General features: G+C 47.7%; 1 protein-coding gene across 1 annotated transcript in view; it reads right to left on the bottom strand.

The window, feature by feature from the left end:
- Positions 1-2,724: 2,724 nt before the first annotated feature.
- The window catches only part of UBE2R2 (ubiquitin conjugating enzyme E2 R2), a 58,743-nt gene continuing 38,466 nt past the window's right edge, over positions 2,725-23,001 (bottom strand). Inside the window, exons 2-5 of the mRNA XM_071580898.1 lie at positions 14,440-14,526; positions 10,946-11,043; positions 6,975-7,109; positions 2,725-5,714 (exon numbers count right to left, since the gene is read on the bottom strand). Coding sequence (XP_071436999.1) covers positions 5,495-5,714; positions 6,975-7,109; positions 10,946-11,043; positions 14,440-14,526 — 540 coding nt within the window. The 3' untranslated portion in view covers positions 2,725-5,494. The remainder of the gene's footprint in view (positions 5,715-6,974; positions 7,110-10,945; positions 11,044-14,439; positions 14,527-23,001) is intronic.

Raw genomic sequence — 23,001 nt, 5'->3', positions numbered from 1 at the left:
TGGTTTTCTGCATCTTGAAGCCTGTTTCATTTTCTTTGTAGGAAAACTAATTACTCATTTGCCATCTGCACCAGGGCATCCTTCCTTCCTTGTTTGTTCGTTTTTTAAGCTCTGTGGGTTTTCTAACTCTGTCAGACAAAAGATGAACTGCGCCTTCTTTTTTTGGAGCTGGAGCCCATTTATTTAAAGCAGTTCTAAATTCAAACGAATGAGACCTGCCCTCCAAAAAAACAAATCAAGATGAGCCCTGTTGGTTTGTTTTCTATCCCCAGCCCCCAGTATAGCTGTTATTAAAAGAACGAAAAAAATTGTTTTGTGGGCCTTCCCCTTTCTTTCGCCTCCTCCCTCCCTCCTGCTGTGGAAGACAAATTCTCATGGGCAATTCTGTCACTGTGGCCTTGAGCTGCAGCCTCACCTCGTAATTTTTTTTAAGTTTTTGATAAGAATAATAATAAAAAAGGACAAGGTTTTCTTTCTTGTGGGTTTTTTTCTTGTTTTTTTTTTGTCTTTGGGTATTTTTTTTGTTGTTTTTCTCTAGCAAGAGACCTTGGATGGCTCAGTGTGTCCTGGAATCTCCTTTGCATCATTAGAGGCAAAAACTATGTAGCAGTTTCTTAAATAAAAGTATAAGCTGTGTCCTGTACCTCTTTTTGCTCTGAGCCACCCTCCCAGGAAAGCCAGAGCTACTGGATGGAAACTTCATCTGTCCCTCCCCACTTTTTTCAAAACAAAGGCTGTGGAGGCAACTCCTGGTCCTTTTTGTCCTGCACCAGTGCAGTGAATGTTCTAGGAGTTTCATTTCTTTATAGCCCTTCCTCCAACTAATAAAGAACTGAGCATACCACTGGTGTTTGTCTGCATTTTCCAAGGCTTCAGGAGCAGTTTTATGGCCTGTCCCTTTGCAATTGCTCCTGCAAGAGCAGCTGAGCTGGGAGGGTGAGAGCAGCAGGTGGGTGTGACAAAGGTGAGTTCAGCTGTGGCCAAGAGCTGTGAGGTGGCTGCAGCAGGGATGGGGTTGGGGCAGCACCCTGAGCATCGTGTCTCTGCCGTTGGTGTCTGCTGGAGTGGTGCTGAGTCCCTGCAGGGCAGCTGGGAGGGGTGAGGAGGGAGCACAGCTGCAGCTCGGCCATGCCTTGCTCTGCCCACATGTCCATGGGCTTTGCTATGGTGAGCGCTCTGGAGGGGAAGTCTCCTGCTTATCTTCCTGAGCAGCAGAGGAAGAGGGTAAATACAAAGCACACAACAGACAAGGGCATTTTTTTCCCTCAAGCTCCACAAGAAATGCTTTCTATATTGAGAACCACTTTTGCTTCTCTGTTACCAGCTCTCAAGCCCTCTGGCACCCAGTTGTCACCCAGTCCTCCCCCAGCTTCTGAGCAGCACAAGAACTGCCCTGGCTCAGGTTTTGACACTGATTGAACTCCAGCAGCTGCTGCAAGCCCTTGGCAGCTGCTGTCCCACTACCACCGGCTTTGGGGCTTGAATGTCAAGGAGGGCAAAAATGTTTCTGCAGGCTGGGACCTGTCAGTTTGTACACGGCTATACGAGCAGCTGTGCCCTTATAGCAGCAGCACCTCATTTACCCAGAGAGTTGTTCTTTAAATCCCCCCCCCCCAGAGCTGCCTTCACACACTTGAGATCTTGCTTATACGTCTGGTGCTGCCCTGCCCTGATAGACATCTGGTCCTGCCACCTGTGTCAGGGTCCAGAACCAGCTGGAACTGGAAAAAGGCAACTGGTGAGAGTTGGTGCCAGCCCCCAGCAGCCCTTGAGCCTCAGGTGTGCAGCAGAGCTGCTGCAAAGCCAGTGCTTCTCCACTGTCCCCAGCCATGAAACTTCACCCTCAGCCTGGCTGTGAGCACAGAAGGGCACACCCAAACTGTTCACCCAGCACAGGAGGGGCTGGAGCCTTTTCCCAGCCTTTGGTACCACCCCTGCTGCTGGAGGGAGCAGCTCCTGGCCATTCTGAGCAGCTCAGTGCTGGAGGGCTAGGCAGGAGGTACAGGCAGTCCAGGCCCCAGACAGCACCATCCCTCCTGGCCCCATTCCCCAGTTTGGTAACTCCTTTGGGAAGGCAGCTCCAAAATGCCACTGTCATTCCTCCAGCACGGCTGTGCAGCAGAGGCACGTTTGACTCAGCAGTTGCTGTGCTGCCATTGATGCCCAGTGGAGCCTGTGCACTTCCCTGATGCTGGTCCCGCTGATTTTAGCTCAACTACAGCAGTGAGGCCCTGCAAACACACTGCCCCCGTCCTGGGCCTGCAGGGAACAGCCTGGGCTGGGCAGGGCCAGCAGCCAGGACCTCAGTTTCTCTGCCAGGCTTCTGTCGGAGGCCAAAGCCATTCCCTGCTGCTGTGCCTGATCCTTTCAGGAGTGCCCTCCTCCTGCCCTGGACAAGGCACTGACCACCAGCAGCAGCACAGCCCCAAGGCAGCAGCTCTGACCGAGGTCCTGCATCCCTGCTCCAGTGACATGAACCCATGAACCAACTTCTCGCTGGTTTCTCCCTTCCTGACTTTGGAAAATGTAACAGCCAAGCCCACGGTCTTTTGCCAAAGTCCTCTAAATCAGTTTGTTTTTTTAGGCACAGGCAGCTGTCAAACAGCAGCTTCATTTTCCAGTAACCTTACGGATCTTTGCACTGAAACCACAGCAGCACTGAACTTTTTCAAAACTTTGAATAACGCATGCAACACAACCAGAGAAGTAACAGTACAAAGGTAATTTCATTTCACATTTTTATTAGTAGACAGATGTGCAGAAAAGACAAAATATAACTACTGAAGAGGAAGACAACACAAAAATGCATCAGTTAATTCTTTCTGGTAAATTATACTGAAGAAAAAAAGGAAAACATCTGGGAGTTCAGCTAATAAAACTACTAAGAAATCTAGTGTACCCTGCTGGTTTCAGAATGGTTGAAAACTGCATTTGAAGGGACGTGTAGTTGCAAATGTAAACGCTAATATTGGCTGAAACAGGAGAAAAACGGTTAAGAAAAACCATAATACACAGAGTAGGTAAACATTTTTCTGCAATCATCTCTTAAATAGTTTCAAAAAAATCCCCTCATACTTCAGTTGTATCTCAAAAAAAGGAAACCAGCAAGTGAACAAGCAATGACACTGCACAGGACAGTGGGGAAGAGAAATTAGTCTGGTTATTGTTGGAGCGCTCAAAGGAGGTTTTGCTTTCTTGTCTTTAAAAAAGGGTAAAACAAGAGTCATAATAATGCATCTTACAACACCAAGCTTGAAAATACAAGTCACTGGAGAGTATACAGTGAAGACGGTCAAAAGTACAAGGGAAATCCTGAAAGATGCAGTATCCTCATTTCCAACCAAGTCAGCATAGCCAGCACTGCCACGCTCTGCTCCTCACCCGCCCCAGCCACCTCACAGCTGAAGGTGGGTGCCCCTGGTGCTGCCCTCGCAAGGCTGCTGTGAAGCTGGGCCTGCCCCACACTCACTGGAGGCAGGGATACTCCACTGCCAGCTCTAAAAAGCACCTAGAGCTGAGTCAGTCCTTGCGGGAAGGTCGAGCTGAAGAAGCAGACACCTTGGGAGGGGTGCAGCTCCCTTCCCAGGGCACATGCAAGCAGGAGGGCAGGTGGCTGCGGGGAGCACCGGGGACAAGGCATCACCACTCGGGCTGCCTTCAGTCCCTGGGGGCTGAGGGATGCGTATCCCCGGGCAGGGACTGTCCCTGCTGCAGCAAACCCCAGCCAAGCAACACTTTGAAAACAGATCTGCCTTGCTCGTTTCATTCGGAAGCCCGCAGGCTTCCCTCCCCATTTGCAGCTTGCTCAGTCTCGCCGCGGGGCACAGCCACGGAGCTGATGCAGAACGAAGTCTGTTCCTAAAGCACCCCGAAGGGCCGCAGCTGGTGCCGTACCATGGAAAACCCTGAGATACACGGAGGGCAGGTGCAGGCCCTGGTCAGGGTGACGCCTCTCTGCCTGTGGGCACCGAGGGTCTCGCCCAAGCAGGGCCAGCACCTCTGAGCTGCTCCCGGAGCTGCCAGGGCTGGCTGCCCATCGAGGATCATGCAACAGGTGAGCTCAGGGCACTGCACCGCAGCCAAACATGAAGAGCACACTGCAACAGGGTCAGGGTGCTGAGGGACTGAGGAAGAGGGTTCTGAGACAGGAACATGCAGGATTCCCCTGCCCACGACAGAGGGCCCTAAGCTCTGCCAGGAGTGCCCAAAAACATGCGGGAGGCCGAGCTCAGGGTGCCAGCTGAAACATGATTGCTGAAAAGTCTGTCAAACCCTGCTGCTGGCCTTCCCTTCTGGCCTGAAAGCTCTGCTACCCCTCTCCTGGGGGCTGCACAGGCCCCCCTGTGCCCCTGCCTGGCCCAGCACCAGCTCCCTCTGCCCTGGCAGAGCCTGCACAGCCCAGGCAGGCACCTCAGGGCTGCAGCAGAGCTGTACCTTCCCCTAGGGGGCTTACACAAGCAACAGAAAGCAGCTCAGGCTGCAGAGGGTTTGGGCTGCAGGAAGCAAGGGCTGCCAGCAAGCACTGGGGCAGGAGGCCACTGGTCTCTTCTCCTGCCAAAAGCAAGTTCAGGATGAATGGTGGCCCAGTGGGCAGCAGGATGCACATCTGTTCTCCTCCCTCCAGAGGGGGGCAGCTGACACCAAAGGTCAGCAGAACAGCTAAACTGAACTTTTTCAACCCTATCCTAGTCTGAAAAAAAAATGAAAAAAATAAATAGCAACCCAGGGCTCAGTTGTACAGATGTGAAGTGTTAAGTGTTTATTTTAGGGTTCATACCACAAGTCTTTTTCAGAGACAAAGCTGATTGTGCCCTCTGGGGCTCCAGGGGCCAGCTGTTTTCTAACTTAGCAGGCTGAAAAGGAATACTGTACCTTTCAGTGACATCCCATCAAGCTCAACACACAGTAGCTTTACACTCTCCGCCCCACACCTTATAAAGGAAAAGCCACCACCACAAGGCTAAACGAATGTACACACGCTATTATTGTAAATGGAGCAGCTAAACCTTGGCAATTTGCTTCGTGGGGATTTTTTTTCTTCCCAGTAAATGCAGCACTTGAGCTCCTGAAAACCCAGCTTCCAATGGGTTTGTTCCAGCTTTGAATACATTAAAACATCTCAGTGCATGACTGCATTTAATTCATGAACCTAAACGCGAGCAAACCTGTTTTGCTGTGAGCGTTTTGTAGAGAAGTGAAAAGGGGAGGTTCTTTTTTCAAAAAGAAATTGTAATACAGTGATGAAAGGGTTAAGAATGCAAGAATTCAGACATTCTGTGGAGGGTCTCTAAAAGGTCCATAAAAAAGGAGCAAACAGATCCATACAACAGGAGACAGCAGGAGACAAAGTTTTGTGTTGGGTATTTTTTTGTTTCTTTTTTTTTTCTTTTTTTTTGACACCCCCCCCACTTTTTTTGCTGGACTGCTGCTAGGTTACCGCTGCTCCCTTCTGGCCTGAGTTGGCAGGGCAGTACAGGGGCATAGAGGGAGCAGGTCACGACTCCTCGTTGCCAGAATCATCATCGTCGTAACAGTCGGCATCCTCCTCCTCCTCATCCTCGTCGTCAATGTCGTCATCGTACAAGTCGTCGTAAAGCAAATCTGAACTGTTGTCATTGGAAGGCACTTTAGTTTTGATGCAGTACTCTGCCAGTGTAGTGGGGACCTTCACGCCATCCTTCTCTGCCTCAGCTTTGGTAGCCAAAACCTGTTTCCTGCAGGGAGGACACAGCGGGAAATGTGAGTAGGGCCATGTGCCAGTGGCAGCTCAGTGCGACTCCCAGCCAGCCCAGCCCAGCCCAGCCCTGCTGGCAGCTCAGAGCCAGGAGAACTGGGGTTTGGATGAAACACCATAAACAGCAGTGGAAGCAGATTTAGTTCCTGCATCCCTGGGCTTGAGAACACGCCCAGGGTGTTTGCAGCCGCATATGAAACCCGTTATTCCACAGGACTCCACATACGAGACCTGCCAGAGCTCAGAGCAAATTCCCATTGCTACAGGAGGGATGGTCAAGGATCTCCTGTGATGACTGATTGACTCTGCCACTAACAACTCTACCCCAGTGTGCTCAGAACTGCTGTTCCCATATAAGCCTTTGTCAGCTCTGAGCTCCCTCTGGAGGGTAAGAGCTGTCTGGGCCCGAGGCACAGCCGTAACCCCAGCACCGCCTGGGGCTGGCACAAGCCAAGTGCTTCCCATCCCCCCAGGACAGGCTCTGGCTCCTGCCTCCCAGCAGGGAGGAGCAGATGGCAGCCTTGTCCCCTCACCCACCCTCCTGCTCCTCAGTCTGCCATTCCATGTGCATGGAGCACATCCAGCTCCGCTGATGCAGAGGGAGCTGGAGGACAGAACTCCCAATGGCTCTGCTCTGACTGCTCTGCCAGCTCCAACAGAGCACAGTCAGGGCAGGTGTGGCCTCACGACAGAGGTCCTGGCCCACACCCACACCATCTCCTGCACTCCTGATGAACCAGGAACTTTCCAAAGTCAGCAGTGAGCAGTGCTTCCAGCTAATCAGACCCAGCTTTGCAAGTCCTTGCCAAATCCCACTGATACTCCTTCAAACTAGAGGGACACAGTTATGATTCATATGTGCATTAAGCACAGGAATTAGTAGGATGCAGTCAGTTACCATCACATCCCAAGCAATGCAGGGCTCAAGGGCCAGCAGGGACTTCAACTGGGATTTACCAGTAGCCAATAGGTTTTGCAGAGCATCATGACATATTAGTCTGAAAAAAGAACAATTTAAAGATGTATTAGCCCAGTCCTCCTGCTTCAGAAGTTTGCACTGCTTCTGTGTGCTGAAAATTCCAGGGGGACCAGACACACGGACTTGGAATAAGACTACAAAATCCATTTCCAAAGAAACAACTACTGATAGAAACCAGTTTCACCAAATCCTGGAAGCAGCTTGTTTCATAGGACTCAAAGCAGGAGCTAGTAGCACAGCACTGCATATGGAAAAGCTTACCTTATGATTTCTGCATACTCCTTGTCTTTTCCTTTACTGTCCCTCCATTTCCTGAACATGACTGATGCATCCACGTTGGCTGGGGAAAATGTGTTGGGCTCATTAAGCAAAGAGATTACACTCAGTAAGATAGTCCTGAAAGAGGTAACCACAACAGCAGAGTCAGAGCTAACGCATTCATGGATTCTGGATGCCGACGACTTCTTTGGATGATGTATCATAAACTTGTCTGAAGTCAGGTCTTAAGCTGAGGATAATATTTTCAGTGAGAGCAGGTATTTATGAATCTCACACCCTGGTGTAGGGAAGGTGACACACAACAAACCTCACGTGACTGCAGACCACTGTGTCTGTGCTCATGCTTGTGACAGGGCAGCAGGCAAACCTACAACCAGACCAGAGTTCAGCTTGTCTACACCACCCACAGGTAGTGCAGGGCTGGAAACCTGCTGAGTAAGCCTGTCCCTGGTGGCATGCAGCCTCCCAGCAGGAAGCCAGGCTGTTTGCCTGCACAGGAAAAAGGACCATTAGGATCCAAGGCCATCAGAAAAGGCTGCACTGATTGTTCCCTGCCCCACTGGGTGCTAAGAGGTTGAGGCCATGGTTGAGGCTCGTGCACCACTAAAACTGCTGCAGCAGCGCTCGAGCACAGCAAGGGGAACACAGTGCAGATGTTTCTCAACACCCAGGCCAGCTGCCAAGGCCCAGCAGGATTCAGCTCATGGTGCTCAGCAAAGCCAGCATGGGCCAGTCACGTAACCCCTGGCAGACAGACAGACAGACAGTCTTCCTGGATTTCTAGCAGCAGCCCAGACCTAGCCAGCTGCCCTGCTCTGCTGGCATTTACCGGGGGCAAACACCAAACTCTGTGCCCAGACCCTACTCCTGTCATTCCTAAAACCCTCTGCACTTCAGCCCTTGTGCCACAACCCACACAAACACCAAAAGTGAGCCCTGTCAGGCAGCTCCACACACCCGGCACACCCATCCCAGTGGTCCTGCCAGCAACAGCTCCCCATCCAAGGGCAGGGAAGAACAAGAGGCAAGGAGTAAGTCGTGAAGGACAGCAGCACATAACAGCCCCTTTGCAGAACTTGGTTAAAGGAGACGGAGCTGCAGCTGTGTTTGCACTGATTCGGGGGCATGGTCAGAGAAACACGTGCTGAGCACATCTACCAGATCATACATCTGGGATGCAATTCCAGGAAATGCTTGGTCATTTGGATGCTGATTTTCTTGAAAGGTTTTGAAACTAAACATTTGTGTCTGGCCAGACTGTTCAGCACAGCTGTCGTGAGAAGCTTATACATTTTTTTAATCCAAATTACGTAATTCTGTAGGAAAAGAGAACAGCAGCTCTGGAAAAAAAACTTCAAGTCAGACTGGAATGATGGACAGAGGAGATCATCTTCCACTTCATCTCAAGAGTTCGTTTAGAAGCCTTTGATTCTCAGTGAACAGGCTGCAAAGCCAGTGTGTCAGCTTCAGCACCATGCAGCAGCTTTACTGTAGAGCAAACAAAGTCTAGGGAAGGCCAGGGACAGGAATTCGTGTCTGAATTTAGCGTCTGCTCTACCACACTTCCAACAACAGTGAGGAAATGCCAATGTTTCCACTGCAGTGCCCAGACTAAAGTCACTGCAAAGCTACTTAAATATACCAAGGCAACTGTATTAGAGGTGAAGCTCTGTGAGCTCTACATTCCCAACCAGCACATTGGATCAGCTCCATTACTGCTGATATCCTTAAGAGCTGGACAAGTCTTGTCCAACTCAAACCTGGCTGCTGTGGGTGAGCAAGGAGAACAAGGTATACAGTAACAACAAAGCATCCCAGCACAGAGTCTGACAGGAGAAAACTACTAAAAAAGTTCAACCATGTGGGACCAAAAACCTCAGAATCAGACCATCTGCAAGGACTGGTTACACACTGAGGCTCTGGGATATTGTCAGGGATCACGTTCTAGCATGTTGTTTCATGCAAGCTGATGGCATGAAGAGTGGGAATTTTAGCCTGGTTCTGCTTCCTTACATCCCCCATCCCCATTCTAGGGAACAGTGAACTATTTTAAAGAGTTTACAGTGCTGTTGTCTTCAGACTGATTCTCTATCCATCCCTTTACCATTAGGGAAGACCAGCCAGCAGAGGCTCAAGGAAACAGACCTGTTATGGGCTGTTTTCTGTCCACATATCAAACAAAGGCACACAAACAGATGTATTTCACCCCAAACAGACATGATGTACATTGGCTGGTGCTCTCAACCAGCACATTCTATTATACTCCTTGTTGAAAAAAAGATTTTTTTCTTTGTTCCAGCTGCTATTCACACTGTAGCCTCTCAGAGCCACCTTTAGAGGTAGGCATAAATGTGTCCTAGCACATTTTTGCTCTCCAGCACAAAGTTAAAAGTTTTGGCTTAGGTTGTACTGACAGTTATGTTAGTGCATCGAGCCATTTGCAGACCCTGCCCCAATCTTAGGCAGGCAAAAAAGCCAGGAAAAATGGGAATCCTTGGGAAACAAAGCAATAGCGAGACAGGACATCACTTGACTGCAAGAGATCCAGATGTACCACCATCTTGAATTCTATGCTGAGTTCTGGGTGTGCAGCTTAAGGACAGGGAGAAGGACAACTGAAATAATCAAAGAGCCTCAACACCAAGTCCTGACACCACTCCCTCAGCTCCATGGAACACAGGAAGGATTCTCTGCCACACAGACAACAGCTGAACTCCTTAACATCCTGCTGGGCATTTGCTGTATTTATATTTACTTATGCCTGCCTCACCTAGCTCCTAGTGATGGGAAAATCCATATTCACTGTGTTTAAAAAAAAATTAATGTGTCTGTTTGGCACCCATAGAGCTGGAAGCAGAGGTGCTCTCCAAGTTGAAGAATGACATTGCTCCCTTCAGACAGTTCAACCCTGGTCACTTCTGGCAAACAGCACTTGGAAGGATTTACAAAATTCAGCCATGGAGGAGCGGCCCCAAGTTACACAGGCAGCTCATGACAGACGTGCTCCCTCCCACACCTTCAGCCCCACTGCCTGCCTCTGACACTCTGGAGCCTTCCAATGCCAGATGGGACTCCAGCAGGAGGTGTTTCTGTTGGCACTCAGCCCAGTGGCTGATCTGGTAGCAGGCCATCAGCAAAGGATGGGGTTTATTTCCATTTGCTGATACAGCTGAGGAATGTTTTGCCTGCAAATGTCACTCTTATGCCCAAGATGTTCCAAGAGAGTGAGCACCAAAAAATGCAACTGTGGTGAGGGAGAGCAGAAAGCAGAGAATGAGCACTATGAGAAGTTCCATGTCAGTTATTAGGCTTGAATATAATGAAACACACAAAATGGATGTGTGATAGATGTAATTAATGCCCAAAGCTGTTTCCTTCCTGTGAGCTGAGGCTTGTCACATAATCAGTCCTTTATGGACAGTGTCTTGTAATAAGAGTGAAGTTCAGCTGCTGTTACAAAAACATGGACAGGTTAGGCCTTGAATGCCTCTGGTACTCAGTGATCCTTTGGGTTTTTTGGCAGGAAGAAAACCACCCAGATAATTGCTCAAGATACCATGAAGCAGGACAGGAGACAGACAAACCATGGAAGCCAAACATAAGGCAGGATTATGAAAAGTTGCTTCTACGAGGCCTGAATCCTCAAAAATGTACTTTTTCACTCGTGGTATCCCAAAGAAGATAGCAATGACTGGGAAAGGCAAGAACATTTGAGATAATCTGCCTTAAAAGTATGAAACTTTGTGAAGAGGACAGAAGGCTCTGCACTGTCAGCCCAGTATCAGAACACGCAGCATCCCTGGTACCCTCAGACAGCTTGGTAAGTCTGGTTCTCACTTGATCCAAGCCTTTAAATCCCCAAAACCTCAAATTCCATTTCAAACCTCTCCCAGCCTTAGTCTTGTAGAGACAACAGGCCTTTGAGGTCACTGTTGCTCATTGTGTTCAGTTACCTGACATTTTGGGTAGGGTTCCACCTCTCAGATGGCAGCTCTCCACTTTGTGGGTCATCTACAGGTGGGTGAAGAATTGAAATACATACATCTCCATTCTGCAAGACAGGAAAAAGTGTTGAGAATAGTCTGGCTTGAGGCTGAAGTCTGATGATTCAACTCCACCACTCTGGCTATCACCTGAGCAGTTTAACCTTGCTGATATGAACACCTAAAGGAAAAACACTGACAAGAACTAGAAATGTTCTCAATTCATCCTGAATCTACTTCATGTATATGCAAGTTTGTCTGCAAATTGGCCAAAAAACCAATCTAAAGTCAGAGAAAGTTTAAAGAATATATCACAGCAAGCAAAACTAGTAATAAGATAGCATAAAATTAAACTCCAGATAACAAGTACTGTCACAGTGACAGAAATAAGCTTTGGTCACAGGAGACCCAAGGTAGGGTTAAAAACTCTGGTGTTCCCAGTGGTAGATGAGTTAGCTACAGGGATTTTTGAATTGAAGGGTTTATCACTCTCTACTAGCTCAGGTATGAAAACATTTGTTCTCCCAGGACACAAGGATGTTGAACAGATGGTGTGGGGCAGGCTTACATTGCTCTCCTAGGACACAGCTGTTCGAAATATCAGGTGGAAAAGCAGCAGACGCTCTCTGAAGGTTTCACTGAAAATCCCTTCCAGCACATGAGATACTCTGGCAGCACATGGAAGCCATACAGCCACATAATCCTCAGTATGTGTCCTACTCACCACTGTTATGGCCTGAATATAGATTTAAAGCTCCATAAAGCCAACATTTATAAACATTTTAAGAAGCCTGTAAACCCAGTTCGCCATCAGCACAGCAGTGTGACACCATTACTTTGTCGAGGGCTGCAGCAGTATCCACCACAGCCGATATCCCCCAGGGACTCGTGGGGTCCTGAAGCTTTACTACAGGATGGGGTGAAGGTGCAGATGAGTCCTGAGGGCAGCCTGCAGGTGTTGGCCTCCCCACGGGCTGGCTCTCCCTTGCAGACACCTGCTGGGGTGATGCACAAGCTCCCAGAGGCAGCCCCACACCCTCAGGGGCACAGCCTCAGCTGAGGGGCAGCACCCACACTGCCCCCGCTCACACCAACACAGGGCAGAGGCTGATGGCAGGATGGGTCCTGTTGGAGATTCCAGGCTGGCAGCTCTCCACACACCTGGGCTCAGTGTTTCCAGCACTGCTGGAGTGCAGAGCAGGACTGCCGACAGCAACAGCACCTGTGAGCCCAAGCCAGTGCTCACAGCCACAGATTGCAGCAGCTCACACGAAGGGCCTAACAAACATTCCAATTCACCCTGAGTGACAACAGTATTTGTTTTATAGCCATGCAAGACCCTTCCTCAGTGCTGGAGGGCTGTGATTGGAATCCAGGTTTCAGTGGGACCAACCCTGGCAGGTTTGCTAATCTAGTGAGCCCTTGTCACTTTGAAGCAGGTTTGAGTCAAGCACAGCAATGCAGCACCTGGAGCTGCTGAATGCCAAAGCACACACTGCTGTTGCTGGAATAGTTTGCCATAAGAAGGCCGTTTCCTTTTTAGGGATCCAACAGGACTGTGCAACCTTGAATTTTTTAACCTTAGTAAGTTAACCTTACTAACATTAAATTATGTTCACAGACTATTCTGTTTTTATTAATAATTTAGTTTTTCCTTTAACCATTTCCTGGGAGAATGCAGTGCTGCTGACTCAGAGAAAGCATCACAGCACTTGGAAGAAGTTCCTGAAGTGATCTGGTGGGCAGCATGTGGACAAGCAGATACCTGGCAACATGAAGAAACAGAGGGAGGCAGGGATGTAGCAAGTTTCCCTCTTGCAACAATCAGTGTTACATGTTTGGGAATTGCACTGCAGTAGAGTCTGGGAGGGTGAAGGTGTAATGGGTCCTGGTGAGACCACACATGGTTTTAGGGATCAGGGTAGTTAAAGGGTGAGCCTTTCCCTACACACATTTTTGAAAGATACGAACAAGGAGGATGGAATATTCATCTGCCAATGGGAAATAGCCACAATTCTATCTAGGACTGAGAACAGTTATGTCATAAAGAACAAGCAAATGCAGGTTTCCCAGAATTCAATTAGGTGACCCAAGTAAACTGGAGATGGGCAAAATACACATTACTCAGAACTGGAGCATCAGCCCCAGCCTCTCCATCTGTCCCACCAGCAGATTCTGCAAACTGCTACTTTTTTTCATCTTCCTTGCACTAAAAGGGTTTTTCACCCCCACTCCTCCTGACAAACCCTCAGGCCTCAAGCACTTTGTGAGTTAGTCTCAGTTTCATTTGGAGTTACCCCAGTGCCTCATCTTCATTACTTAAATGTTGTTTCCAAAACAGCCTGCAAGCTGCTTCAGATCCCCTCAGCTACAGGAAATACTGCCATGAGCACAGAGTACAAAGCTGAGAGCTGGAGTATTTCAAGGGTAAAACCAAAATACACCCATCAAGCTTTGGGTTAGTTTCTCCTCCTACCTTCAGTTGTTTCTAGAGTCAATTTTTCATCTTTCCCACCAGGACTGGGAGAGGTCTTTCCAAGACTCATTTTGTATGTATCATTTTGGTAACCATTTCCCACTACTCACCTCCCGCAGGAGGATTTCTGGATTCAGAATCAACATCCACAGTATGGGTCTGCAATAATCTGCAGATCTCAAAGTTGTCTTTATTTATAGATCAAACTTGCATGTAACTGAAACAGAGCCTTAAAGAAAAACACCATCCTTGGCTACATGCAAGATTCCAAGTACAAAGCCCAAGTCAGAAAACTCATTTGAGGATGTCCCTGGGCAACCCCCAAGAGCAGTCAAAGCTGATTACTATCCCGTTCTGCTCTGAAGTTTGGCAAGGCTTGTTATTACTAAGCCATCAGTGCTGTTCTCACCATGATACTCGAAGCACACGCATTCCAAGCTGGGCATTTAGAAGCAAAATCTTGCCAGAAAAGGGCTTTCCATGCCCAAGGCATCAACTGAAACCATTTGTTCACAGCAAGAGAAGTGACATTTCTGTTTTCAAGTGGGTCCAAAGGAAGCCTGCAGAACCTCTCACAGGAAGACCTGTGATAAGGTGACAGACCTGCACTAATAGGAACATTTTGGAAAGGCCTTTAGGTCCTCAAACTACTCAACCACTTTTCCTAGTGGGCTGACATCTGTCTAGGATACCCAAAAGTTCAGCAAGGATTTGATTGACATCCACCAGAAGTCGAGTTTTGAACCAAAACAGGCCTTCAGTTTTCAAATGCAGCTCTGCCAAAGTAGGTAATATTGAACCAACTGCCCCTATTAAGAACCATTCCCCTCTCTGGACTTGCTATGACGTTCTACGGTGACCCAGTTATTGACAGTTCACAGCCTTGACTGCCCTCTGGACATGGCACATACAGGTACTCAGTTTAAGATTAATGAAGCAGAAAGCCTTCTCACATGCCTGAGCAAGAGTCATTTAAAAAACACCTTACCTCATAAATGTTGGGGTGCCACATTTTGGTCAGGAATCTAAAGGTAGGTGGTGAATATGGATAGTCGATAGGGAATTTAATGTGAGCCTGAAAAAAATAAAAATACTTTAATTATGAAACAGAATGAAGAAGACCAACAAACAACAATTACAGTGAAAAGATTAGGAAAAACCCATTTCATTAAGGCTACTAAATTGCTCATTTTATAAACCAGTGTCCACGTGGCCCCACAGTATAACACTACACCATTTCTTATGAGCAAAATGCTAACTAAACAAGAAAAATCTAAACTTTGCCTGTACAAATATTGAAAATTATACTTTCCAGGAGGAAAAAAATTTGTTACATAACTTGCTCTTCTGGGATCCAAAGGTTTTTTCCGCCCTTCTTGTGCAAAAATTAAGTTGGTCCATCTACCTGTATTCCTAATACATTTTGCCACCACAGGCATTTTTGAAGTCTCAATACCATCAGTGTCTGTTTAACAAATTAGTGCAGCTTGATGAACTGAATACTGATGGGGCTGTGGGGCACAACCCTGAGCAGAGTCACTTGTGGGAAGGCTGCAAAGATCTCAGCACTGGGAATTAACTTTGCTGTGCTGTCCTGCCATTCACAGCAGTCTGAATCTGGACTCATCAAGTGCTCAAAATACTCCTCTCTAGAAGGACTTGCTGTGCTGTGGAGCACAAACCTTCCCCTTGGAGCTGCTCAATCTGCCAACAAAGTCCCACCACCAGCCCGGTGTGGGATCTCCAGAGCTTCTCCTGGCCCCTACACCACAGCCAGGCTCACGTGTGACCGTGAACAAAAGAAGAGATCCCAAAGCCAAGATTGTGAGAGCAGAATTCCAGGCCACCCACTTCTATTTAAGTACCTAACCATGCCACTTGGACACAGAGTGCTGACCTTGTTCAACAGGACAAACTATGGCAAGTTTTGTTCCCAGAAATAAACAACCAAAAATGGATTACTGAGCTTTGAAGCACCTGGCTACAGTTTTACTTATCAGCATACACCTTTGCCTTGCAACCCAAAGAATGTGGGGTCAGGGTGCCAGGCAGCCAAAAAAATAAGGTTTTCTGTTCATCTTTATGTAAGAAACTCATCAGCTGACGTGGCCTTATGGCCTGTACATGCCTGCTCACGACACTGACTGTATGTGAGTATGTTACAGCACCACTGAGTCCTCACCACGCAGTCATTTGCCACAGCACACTCACAACCAAGGGATTTATGATCCACTTAAAGCTCAGCCCACAGTTTAAGGTCAGTTGCAGGAATGGCATTGCTCCAAGAGCAGTGAGGGAGCGTCCCTTGTCACCACACCACAGCAGAAGAGAGCAATGCTGCAGCAAGGACATGCCTGGCTCTGCAACAAGCCACCCTGCACTGGGAGCAGGGCAGAGACTCAGCCAGGGCAGAACACACTCACTCCAACTCAGGTTATTGCATCATGTAGCTGCAGACTCATCCACACCACTGGGGCTTTCCCAAGAAAGCCCATTCCTGTGCCGACATGCAGTTTTGTGAGATCTAAGACATAAAACAGCCCACGGACTGAGGTTAAAATGCAAGAGACAACAAAACTCAGGACTGAGCTGCCTACAAGATTTTTCAGCAAAATCTGTCTCCTACACAAGTAGAGTTTCTAAGTGACCAAAGCAAACAGCATTGTGCCAGCAGAGTGCCACAACTGCCATGCTTATATGCCACAGGGATGGACAGGGAGTGCAGGTCTCATTCCTCTGCCCTCAAATTGGCTAACCCTGAGGGTTTCTTCTCAAGAAGATCCCTCCTAAAGCTGAGCCTGGAGGACCATCATGGTCCCTGTATGTGATGCAGACTCATGCAGAAGATCCTGGAAGACTGTTCCAAACCTCTAAATCCTGTTTTACAGACAAGTCTTTAGTAGAAGAGGACCATCTGCCTGCAATAATTAAGGAATAGGGCATTGTGTCACATGAAGGATGCTCTTGAGCTCTAGGGACAGAAAATGCAACTGAAGAAATGATGGAAATCTTTTATTCCCAGATGGAGGCAGCTAAGATATTAATTCATCACATATTTAGAGAAAGCAGTCACATTGATTGCTATTGTTGATAAGCTATTTCTAACTAGTCTGTAATTGTTTAGCACATTGAGGTGCTGTACTGGAGCATTAAGCAACTGAAGCTTCTCTACAAACCCAACCGCAGAGCCAAAAGACAGCAAAACAGGAAACCTCCCATTACAGGCAGGGATTTTTTTCCAAACAAAAAGAGCACCACTTCAGTCCCTGTGGTGAGATCATACAGGATTTGAAAGTGAAACCAGATGCTTTTCCAGGCCATTACAAACAGATCGAGAGAATTACTCCACATCTCTTCTGTAAGAGGAACCATGGGAAGTTATGTAAGCTCACTCAGCTCTTGCTGAATGCTATTTGAGTTTCTGTGTGGGTTAAGCAAGCCAAAAATTTCCAAGGCAAGCTGCAAGACTGCTTGCAAAGATGCAGCAACAGCCACGATTACAGGTCATCTTTTTTTCCCACTGAAAGCCAGATTCTAAACATGTTAAAAAATGAAAAGACCAAATTAAGCAATAAACTTATTTTCTAAATAGAGCTCCCAGAATGGTTTCCTCCCTACAATTTCACTGATGAAAGGCAAATCAGCTCTTTTCTGTTAAACTCAGGCAGGGTGTTATGGACTAGAGAGTGACAGTGTTTTCAGGCAGCTTGTTGTTTGCTCTGTTACAGCCAGACAAACTAATTTAGGAGGACTAAAGGTGCAGCTCAGTCCCCTCCTGCAAGTACTCAACATGCTGTTACTGCACTCACCATGTGCTTGACTCCTCTAGCTGAGCTTGAACTGGGGAGAAACAACCCTATTTTGGTCTTCTGATTTTAGTCAACTGCTTGCCATAGCTCTTTGACTTCACTGAACATAGTCAATAGCCAGAAAGGTGGAGACCAGCCATCAACACATTCCCCCTTTCTCCAGTTTATAATTAGTCACACTTTTAGTCACTAGAAAAATAAGCTCCTCTGGATGGCCCAGCCTGGCAGAAGATCCAGGCTCTTACAGCTACTGCACAAGAATGTCAACCTTCAAGTCCCACCATGGCACATATTTTAAGAATATTGCCACCAGCATGGTCACTTTGTTTCCTGTTTTACTGCCTTGCTCCCCTGCACCCTCAATAATGACTGCACTTCAGGTTTGTAACCTTTCCTTCATTTCAGTAAGGCAAAGCTGTAGATTTTGCTATGCATGTCAGACAGAGTATCACCAGATCCTGTGTTACCTGACTGAGAATAAAAAACTAGTATGTCTGCCAACCACCGAATTATTTGTGAGTCACCATCAATAACTACTACAGCAACTTTGTTTCTTTGAGCTCTTGCTACAAAGGACTCCATGCTTAACCTGGGTCACAACTACTCCATGCATTCATCGCTTCAGGCTCTGTGCAGAGTGGCTGGGAACTTCCTGCCTAAAAGGACGTAGGGGTGCTGGTCAGCATCATCTGCACATGAGCCAGAGTGTGCCCAGGTGCCCAAGAGCATCCTGGCCTGGAGCAGCAAAGTGTGGCCAGCAGGACTAACATAGGCTGGACTCCCTTCCAGCTTCAGCTGTCCAGAAATTGAGTACTTGTAGCTATAAATGACACTTTAGTAGTGTGACATGGATTTCTTACATTCCTCCCAAGCTGGTTCTGAGGCAGCAGGGGTAGGAATGGTGAATTCATCCCACCTGCCCACAGCAGAAAGGTCACAGGGGAAGTGCACATGATTCCTGGAAAGCCACCAGCATCACAACTGATCTGATTAGAGGGTAATGAGGAGCATGAAAATCTTTACAGTGGCCTGCACAGACAGCAGCTGCTCACTGTTTCTGGAAGTGCCACTAACAGATGAAAAGATGAAAAATATTTCAGCACATCACAAGTTTAATGCCACTCCTATGAAAATACAGCATCAGTGAAGCCAAGCACGTTTTCCAAAGTTATTTAAGATCAGACACAAAGGAAGAAATGCTTTGACGTTTAAAATTACTTTGCAGTTATTTGTAATTATCTGCTACAGCCAGCCCATAGACAAGCTCCTGCTGATTTTGTGTGCAGGTACCACCAAGGTCTCTCACAGATCACGTGCTCTGCCCTGGTAGACCTGCCGACAGCACAAGGTATCCCTGTTTTCCTCTGTAACACGCACAGCCAGGTTGCTCACTGTGCCATCATCCCTTCCCATAGCACTTCCCACCTGGGAACAGCTCCAGCCCACGTGGTGCAGACTGTTCCACACACTGAACAGGCAGGAAAGGCAGGAACAGGAACTACAGGCCTGTTGGGTGAAATATTAAGTTCTAATCCCACAAAATGCTTGACTACTTCTGGTGCATCAAGCATCTGCACACCTCACCTGACGGATTTTCCTCTTCCACATTAAGCCTGGACTAGCACATGTAGTATTAAATACTGTGCTGGAAAACACATTCAGTACAGGCCAGCAGTCAGCACCAGCAGCCTGTTCATCACATCATAGAATAGAATAGAATCATGGAAATGACTGGGGGTTGGAAAAGACCTCCAAGATCATCAAGTCTAACCCTTGGTCCACACCAGTCCCTTTACCAGATCATGGCACTCAGTGCCACGGTCAATCTCATTTAAAAACCTCCAGGGATGGGGAATCCAGCCCTCTCTGGGCAGGCCACTCCAATGCCTGAGCACTCTCTCTGCAAAGAATTTTTTTCTGATCTCCAAGTTAAATTTCCCCTGGCAGAGCTTGAGCCCGTGCCCCCTTGTCCTATTGCTGAGTGCCTGGGAGAAGAGACCAACCCCCACCTGGCTAGAACTTCCCTTCAGGTAGTTCTAGACAGTGCTGAGGTCACCTCTGAGCCTCCTCTTCTCCAGGCTAAACACCCCCAGCTCTCTCAGCCTCTCCCCATAGGACATGTGCTCCAGTCCCTTCACCAGCCTTGTTGCTCTTCTCTGGACCCGCTCCAGCCCCTCAAGATCCTTCCTGAACTGAGGGGCCCAGAACTGAACACAGTACTCAAGGTGTGGCCTCACCAACACAGAGTACAAGGGAAGGGTCACTGCCCTGGGCCTGCTGGCCACGCTATTTTTGATCCAGACCAGGATCCCATTGGCCTTCTTGGCCACCTGGGCACACTGTTGGCTCATGTTGAGCTTCCTGTCACTCAGTCCCCCCAGGTCCCTTTCTGCCTGGCTGCACTCTGTGCCCAGCCTGTGGCGCTGCAGGGGGTTGTTGTGGCCAAAGGGCAGGACCCGGCACTTGGCCTTATTGAACTTCATCCCATTGGAATCAGCCCATCCTTCAAGTCTATCCAGATCCCTCTGCAGAGCCCTCCTGCCTTCCAGCAGGTTGACACTCCCTCCCAACTTGACATCAATGAGGTTTAATTCAGCTCAGTATCATCCAGCTCAGAACCTGTAAAGCAGCACCATATCTAGGCCTGTTGCACTGTCAACTATTTGACAAGGCAAAAATGAATATAGGACCAACATTGCTATTTCAGCTCCAGTTATTATGATTTAAGACATAAGTAATATCTTGTGGCAGAGCTGGGCACTGGGCTGATATTTTAAGCCAGTTTTTGCTCCATTTTCCACCAGCACTGTATCAATGTTTATTGACATCTGTTGTGCTTTCAGAGAACCAGAAGCACATCTCTGATCCAAGATGAGTGACCAGATCAGTTACGTCTTGTGAGTCCTGAAAACTCTCTTGGTGCTGCAGTGGTTGGATGAACATTAAGAACAGCAAACCTTTTATATCCTGCATTACCTGCACTGCTTCATAAGGAATTGAAAACACAAAGACCTGAATGTGAAACATGAACTAGATCTCATGAAAAGGACATGGAGCTTTAAACCAGAAAGAAAACAGAGCCACAAGGCAGCAGGGTAATGATGAGCCCAGACATGGGGCTAGCTTACACAATCAAAGACTGGCTTGACAGGCACGAGCCCATTCTTGTCTTACACTAAATCATGTCTTGTATACACTTCCTAATTTAGTTATCTGGGCATTACTAAAGCCACTGTTTCCAGTGGAAGCCTCCCTCTGGTACAAACTAGGTTTCTTTTTAAAAAATTCCTTTTAACAGTAAAATTTTCTTAAATACGCCCAAATATGTATTCTGATATTCATCATGTCCATATTCATAAAACTGACATTGTTGTCAAGTCAAAGAAAGCAGACTGAAGTAGAAAGCCTGCAATACAATTATACCTTTAGAGAAAGGGTTTTCACCCATATATTAGTCTTTAGCTCCTTACACGTGAAATCAGGAGTAATAATAGACATGAAACCATAACTGAGTCAAATTACATGAAGGGCATTCCCTACACCCTGTTTAGCTGGTTTGCATCCAAGCTGCTGCAATCTTGTACATTCACACTCCTGCTCCCTGGGTTATCTCTCAAGGGACCTGAGTAAATAAAACTGCTCTGAACAATGAAGTTAGAAGGAGTGCCTAGAAACAAAACAACTTTCTTCTAAGATTACTCAAAAGAAGCAACAAGATTGTTTTAGTTAGTATTGCCTCCCTTTGATAATGTAGAATTTCAGTCTAGAAGTGCTAGTCTTCATGATAATAACCACTCCTGGCAGTGCTACTCACCTAGAGACCGAGTCAGCCAGTGTGCTCAGTGCCTCAGGCAGTTCAGCAGTTAAGACAAGATACTTCTTTCTTGCAATGGGTTTCATTGCAGGGAGAGTCCATGGCATTGCACACCTAATTGTGCTGTTCAGCCTGAACCACACCCCCACTGTTCTGGTTCTGGCTAGAAATAGTGTCCCTGCTCTTGAGCCAAGGAGCATCCAGCTTCAGAGCAGGCAGCTGTTCTATGGACACCTTGCTAGGGACAGGCTGGAAGCTGAATAAGGAGCTCCCCATGTGCAGAGGCCACCTGCACACCCCTGGAGCTGTTCCCTCCCCAGTCACAAAGCCAAGCACGGCCCCAGCTGCTCATCTCCAGCCACACACACACCAGTCCTGCCAGGCCCACAGTTTGGCAGAGAGGTTCTTCCTGCCTCAGCTCTATGTCCCAGGCTGACAATGGCAAAGCCAGAGTGTTTCCAGACAGGGATAGACTTCTGAACTCCTTAGCATAAGCTCTCTGACAACACAGTTGTGCTAATTTGACAATTTTTACCCCAAAACTGCAGGTCACTGCCCTCAGAGCTCAGGTGAAGGAGCTGATTACAGAAGCACCTACACTCAGCTAACAACTGCCAAGTTCACTTCCAGTACTCGACTGAGTGTTGGACTTTTTGTATGTATGTATGGCTGAACTTTGTGAATGCAGATTTGAGAAGGGCTCTCCCCACGTGGGTGTGCCCTTCCAGCCTGTGCAGTGGATTTTTTAGGTCAGGCACAGCGTGTGCAGAACTGGCCCCGCCATTTAAGTCCTGAGGTCCATTTGCCATGACCGAGCGAGCTTGGACAGTGAAAGGGAAGTCCATGGGACTGTCACAGCACCCGGTACTAACCAGGGGCTGACCCTGCTGAGCATCTGAGATCTGACGGGATGGGATGGCAGGGAGGCTTTAACTGCCAGGGATGGTCCCCACTGAGACTCGAACTCAGGTCCTTGGGATTCAGAGTCCAGAGTGCTCTCCATTACACCACGGGACCGCCCTGGACTTTTTGTGATGCTACAGAAAACACCATCATTTCAGGTGTCCAGGAGATGCAGCATCCAGCAAGAGATACTGAGTTGGAAGCAATGGCATCCTGAAACATCAAAGTATTTATTCCATGACCTGCCCATTTTCACTCAATTTTTGCTCTTGTATGCCATCTCATCCCTGAAGAGGCAATTACCAGCAGCTACACAGACAACACCAAAAAGAACTATTTGGTCTTCTTCCACAGGGCAAGCTGCTGGCCCAACAGCTCCACTAAACTTGGGCCACAGGAGCCAAGCACTAAAGCAATTTCAGATTCCCATTAGAGAAAGCTGACATCATACTGAGGTTTATGTATTTTCCCAGGAATTCCCACGGTGAAACATTACTAGATTTCACCCTTAATTTAACCCTCACTCCAGGATCAGACCTGATCTGAAGAGGAAAAAAAATGAAGATGGAATATATCAAGAGATTGTGATAGGCCAGATGTTAGGAGACTTGTGCCTCATGTAGAGATTGTGCTCTTGCGTCTGATGCCTTCAGGTTGCCCAGAGACTGTGCACTGCATGGCTTGAGATCTGGCTCACTGGGTGTGTTATGCAGAGAGGCTACTCTGTTTTCCAGGCAGGAACAGATGACTCAGCTCTTATTTATATCTGCACAAACACAGAGACTTCCCCATTTGGACAAAATAGGAAAAATAACTCCAAATGTGTGAACTTCAAGTTTCCCTATAGCATTTGATACTTGCTGAAGGAGCCAAAGATAATTAGGGATACCACATCTAAAGTTTACTCCAAATCATGCATCTTCTCTTCTGCTCTGAAGCAGAGACTTAAGCTGGCACTTGAAGTTCTACTGCAGGTATAACTGAGGATGCTGGTACCTGAACTGGTAAAGCTCTCATGTGTGTG

Source organism: Pithys albifrons, chromosome Z, assembly GCF_047495875.1.
Source record: "Pithys albifrons albifrons isolate INPA30051 chromosome Z, PitAlb_v1, whole genome shotgun sequence".
NCBI lineage: Eukaryota > Metazoa > Chordata > Aves > Passeriformes > Thamnophilidae > Pithys > Pithys albifrons.
This window is presented reverse-complemented; position numbering and strand designations above follow the sequence as displayed.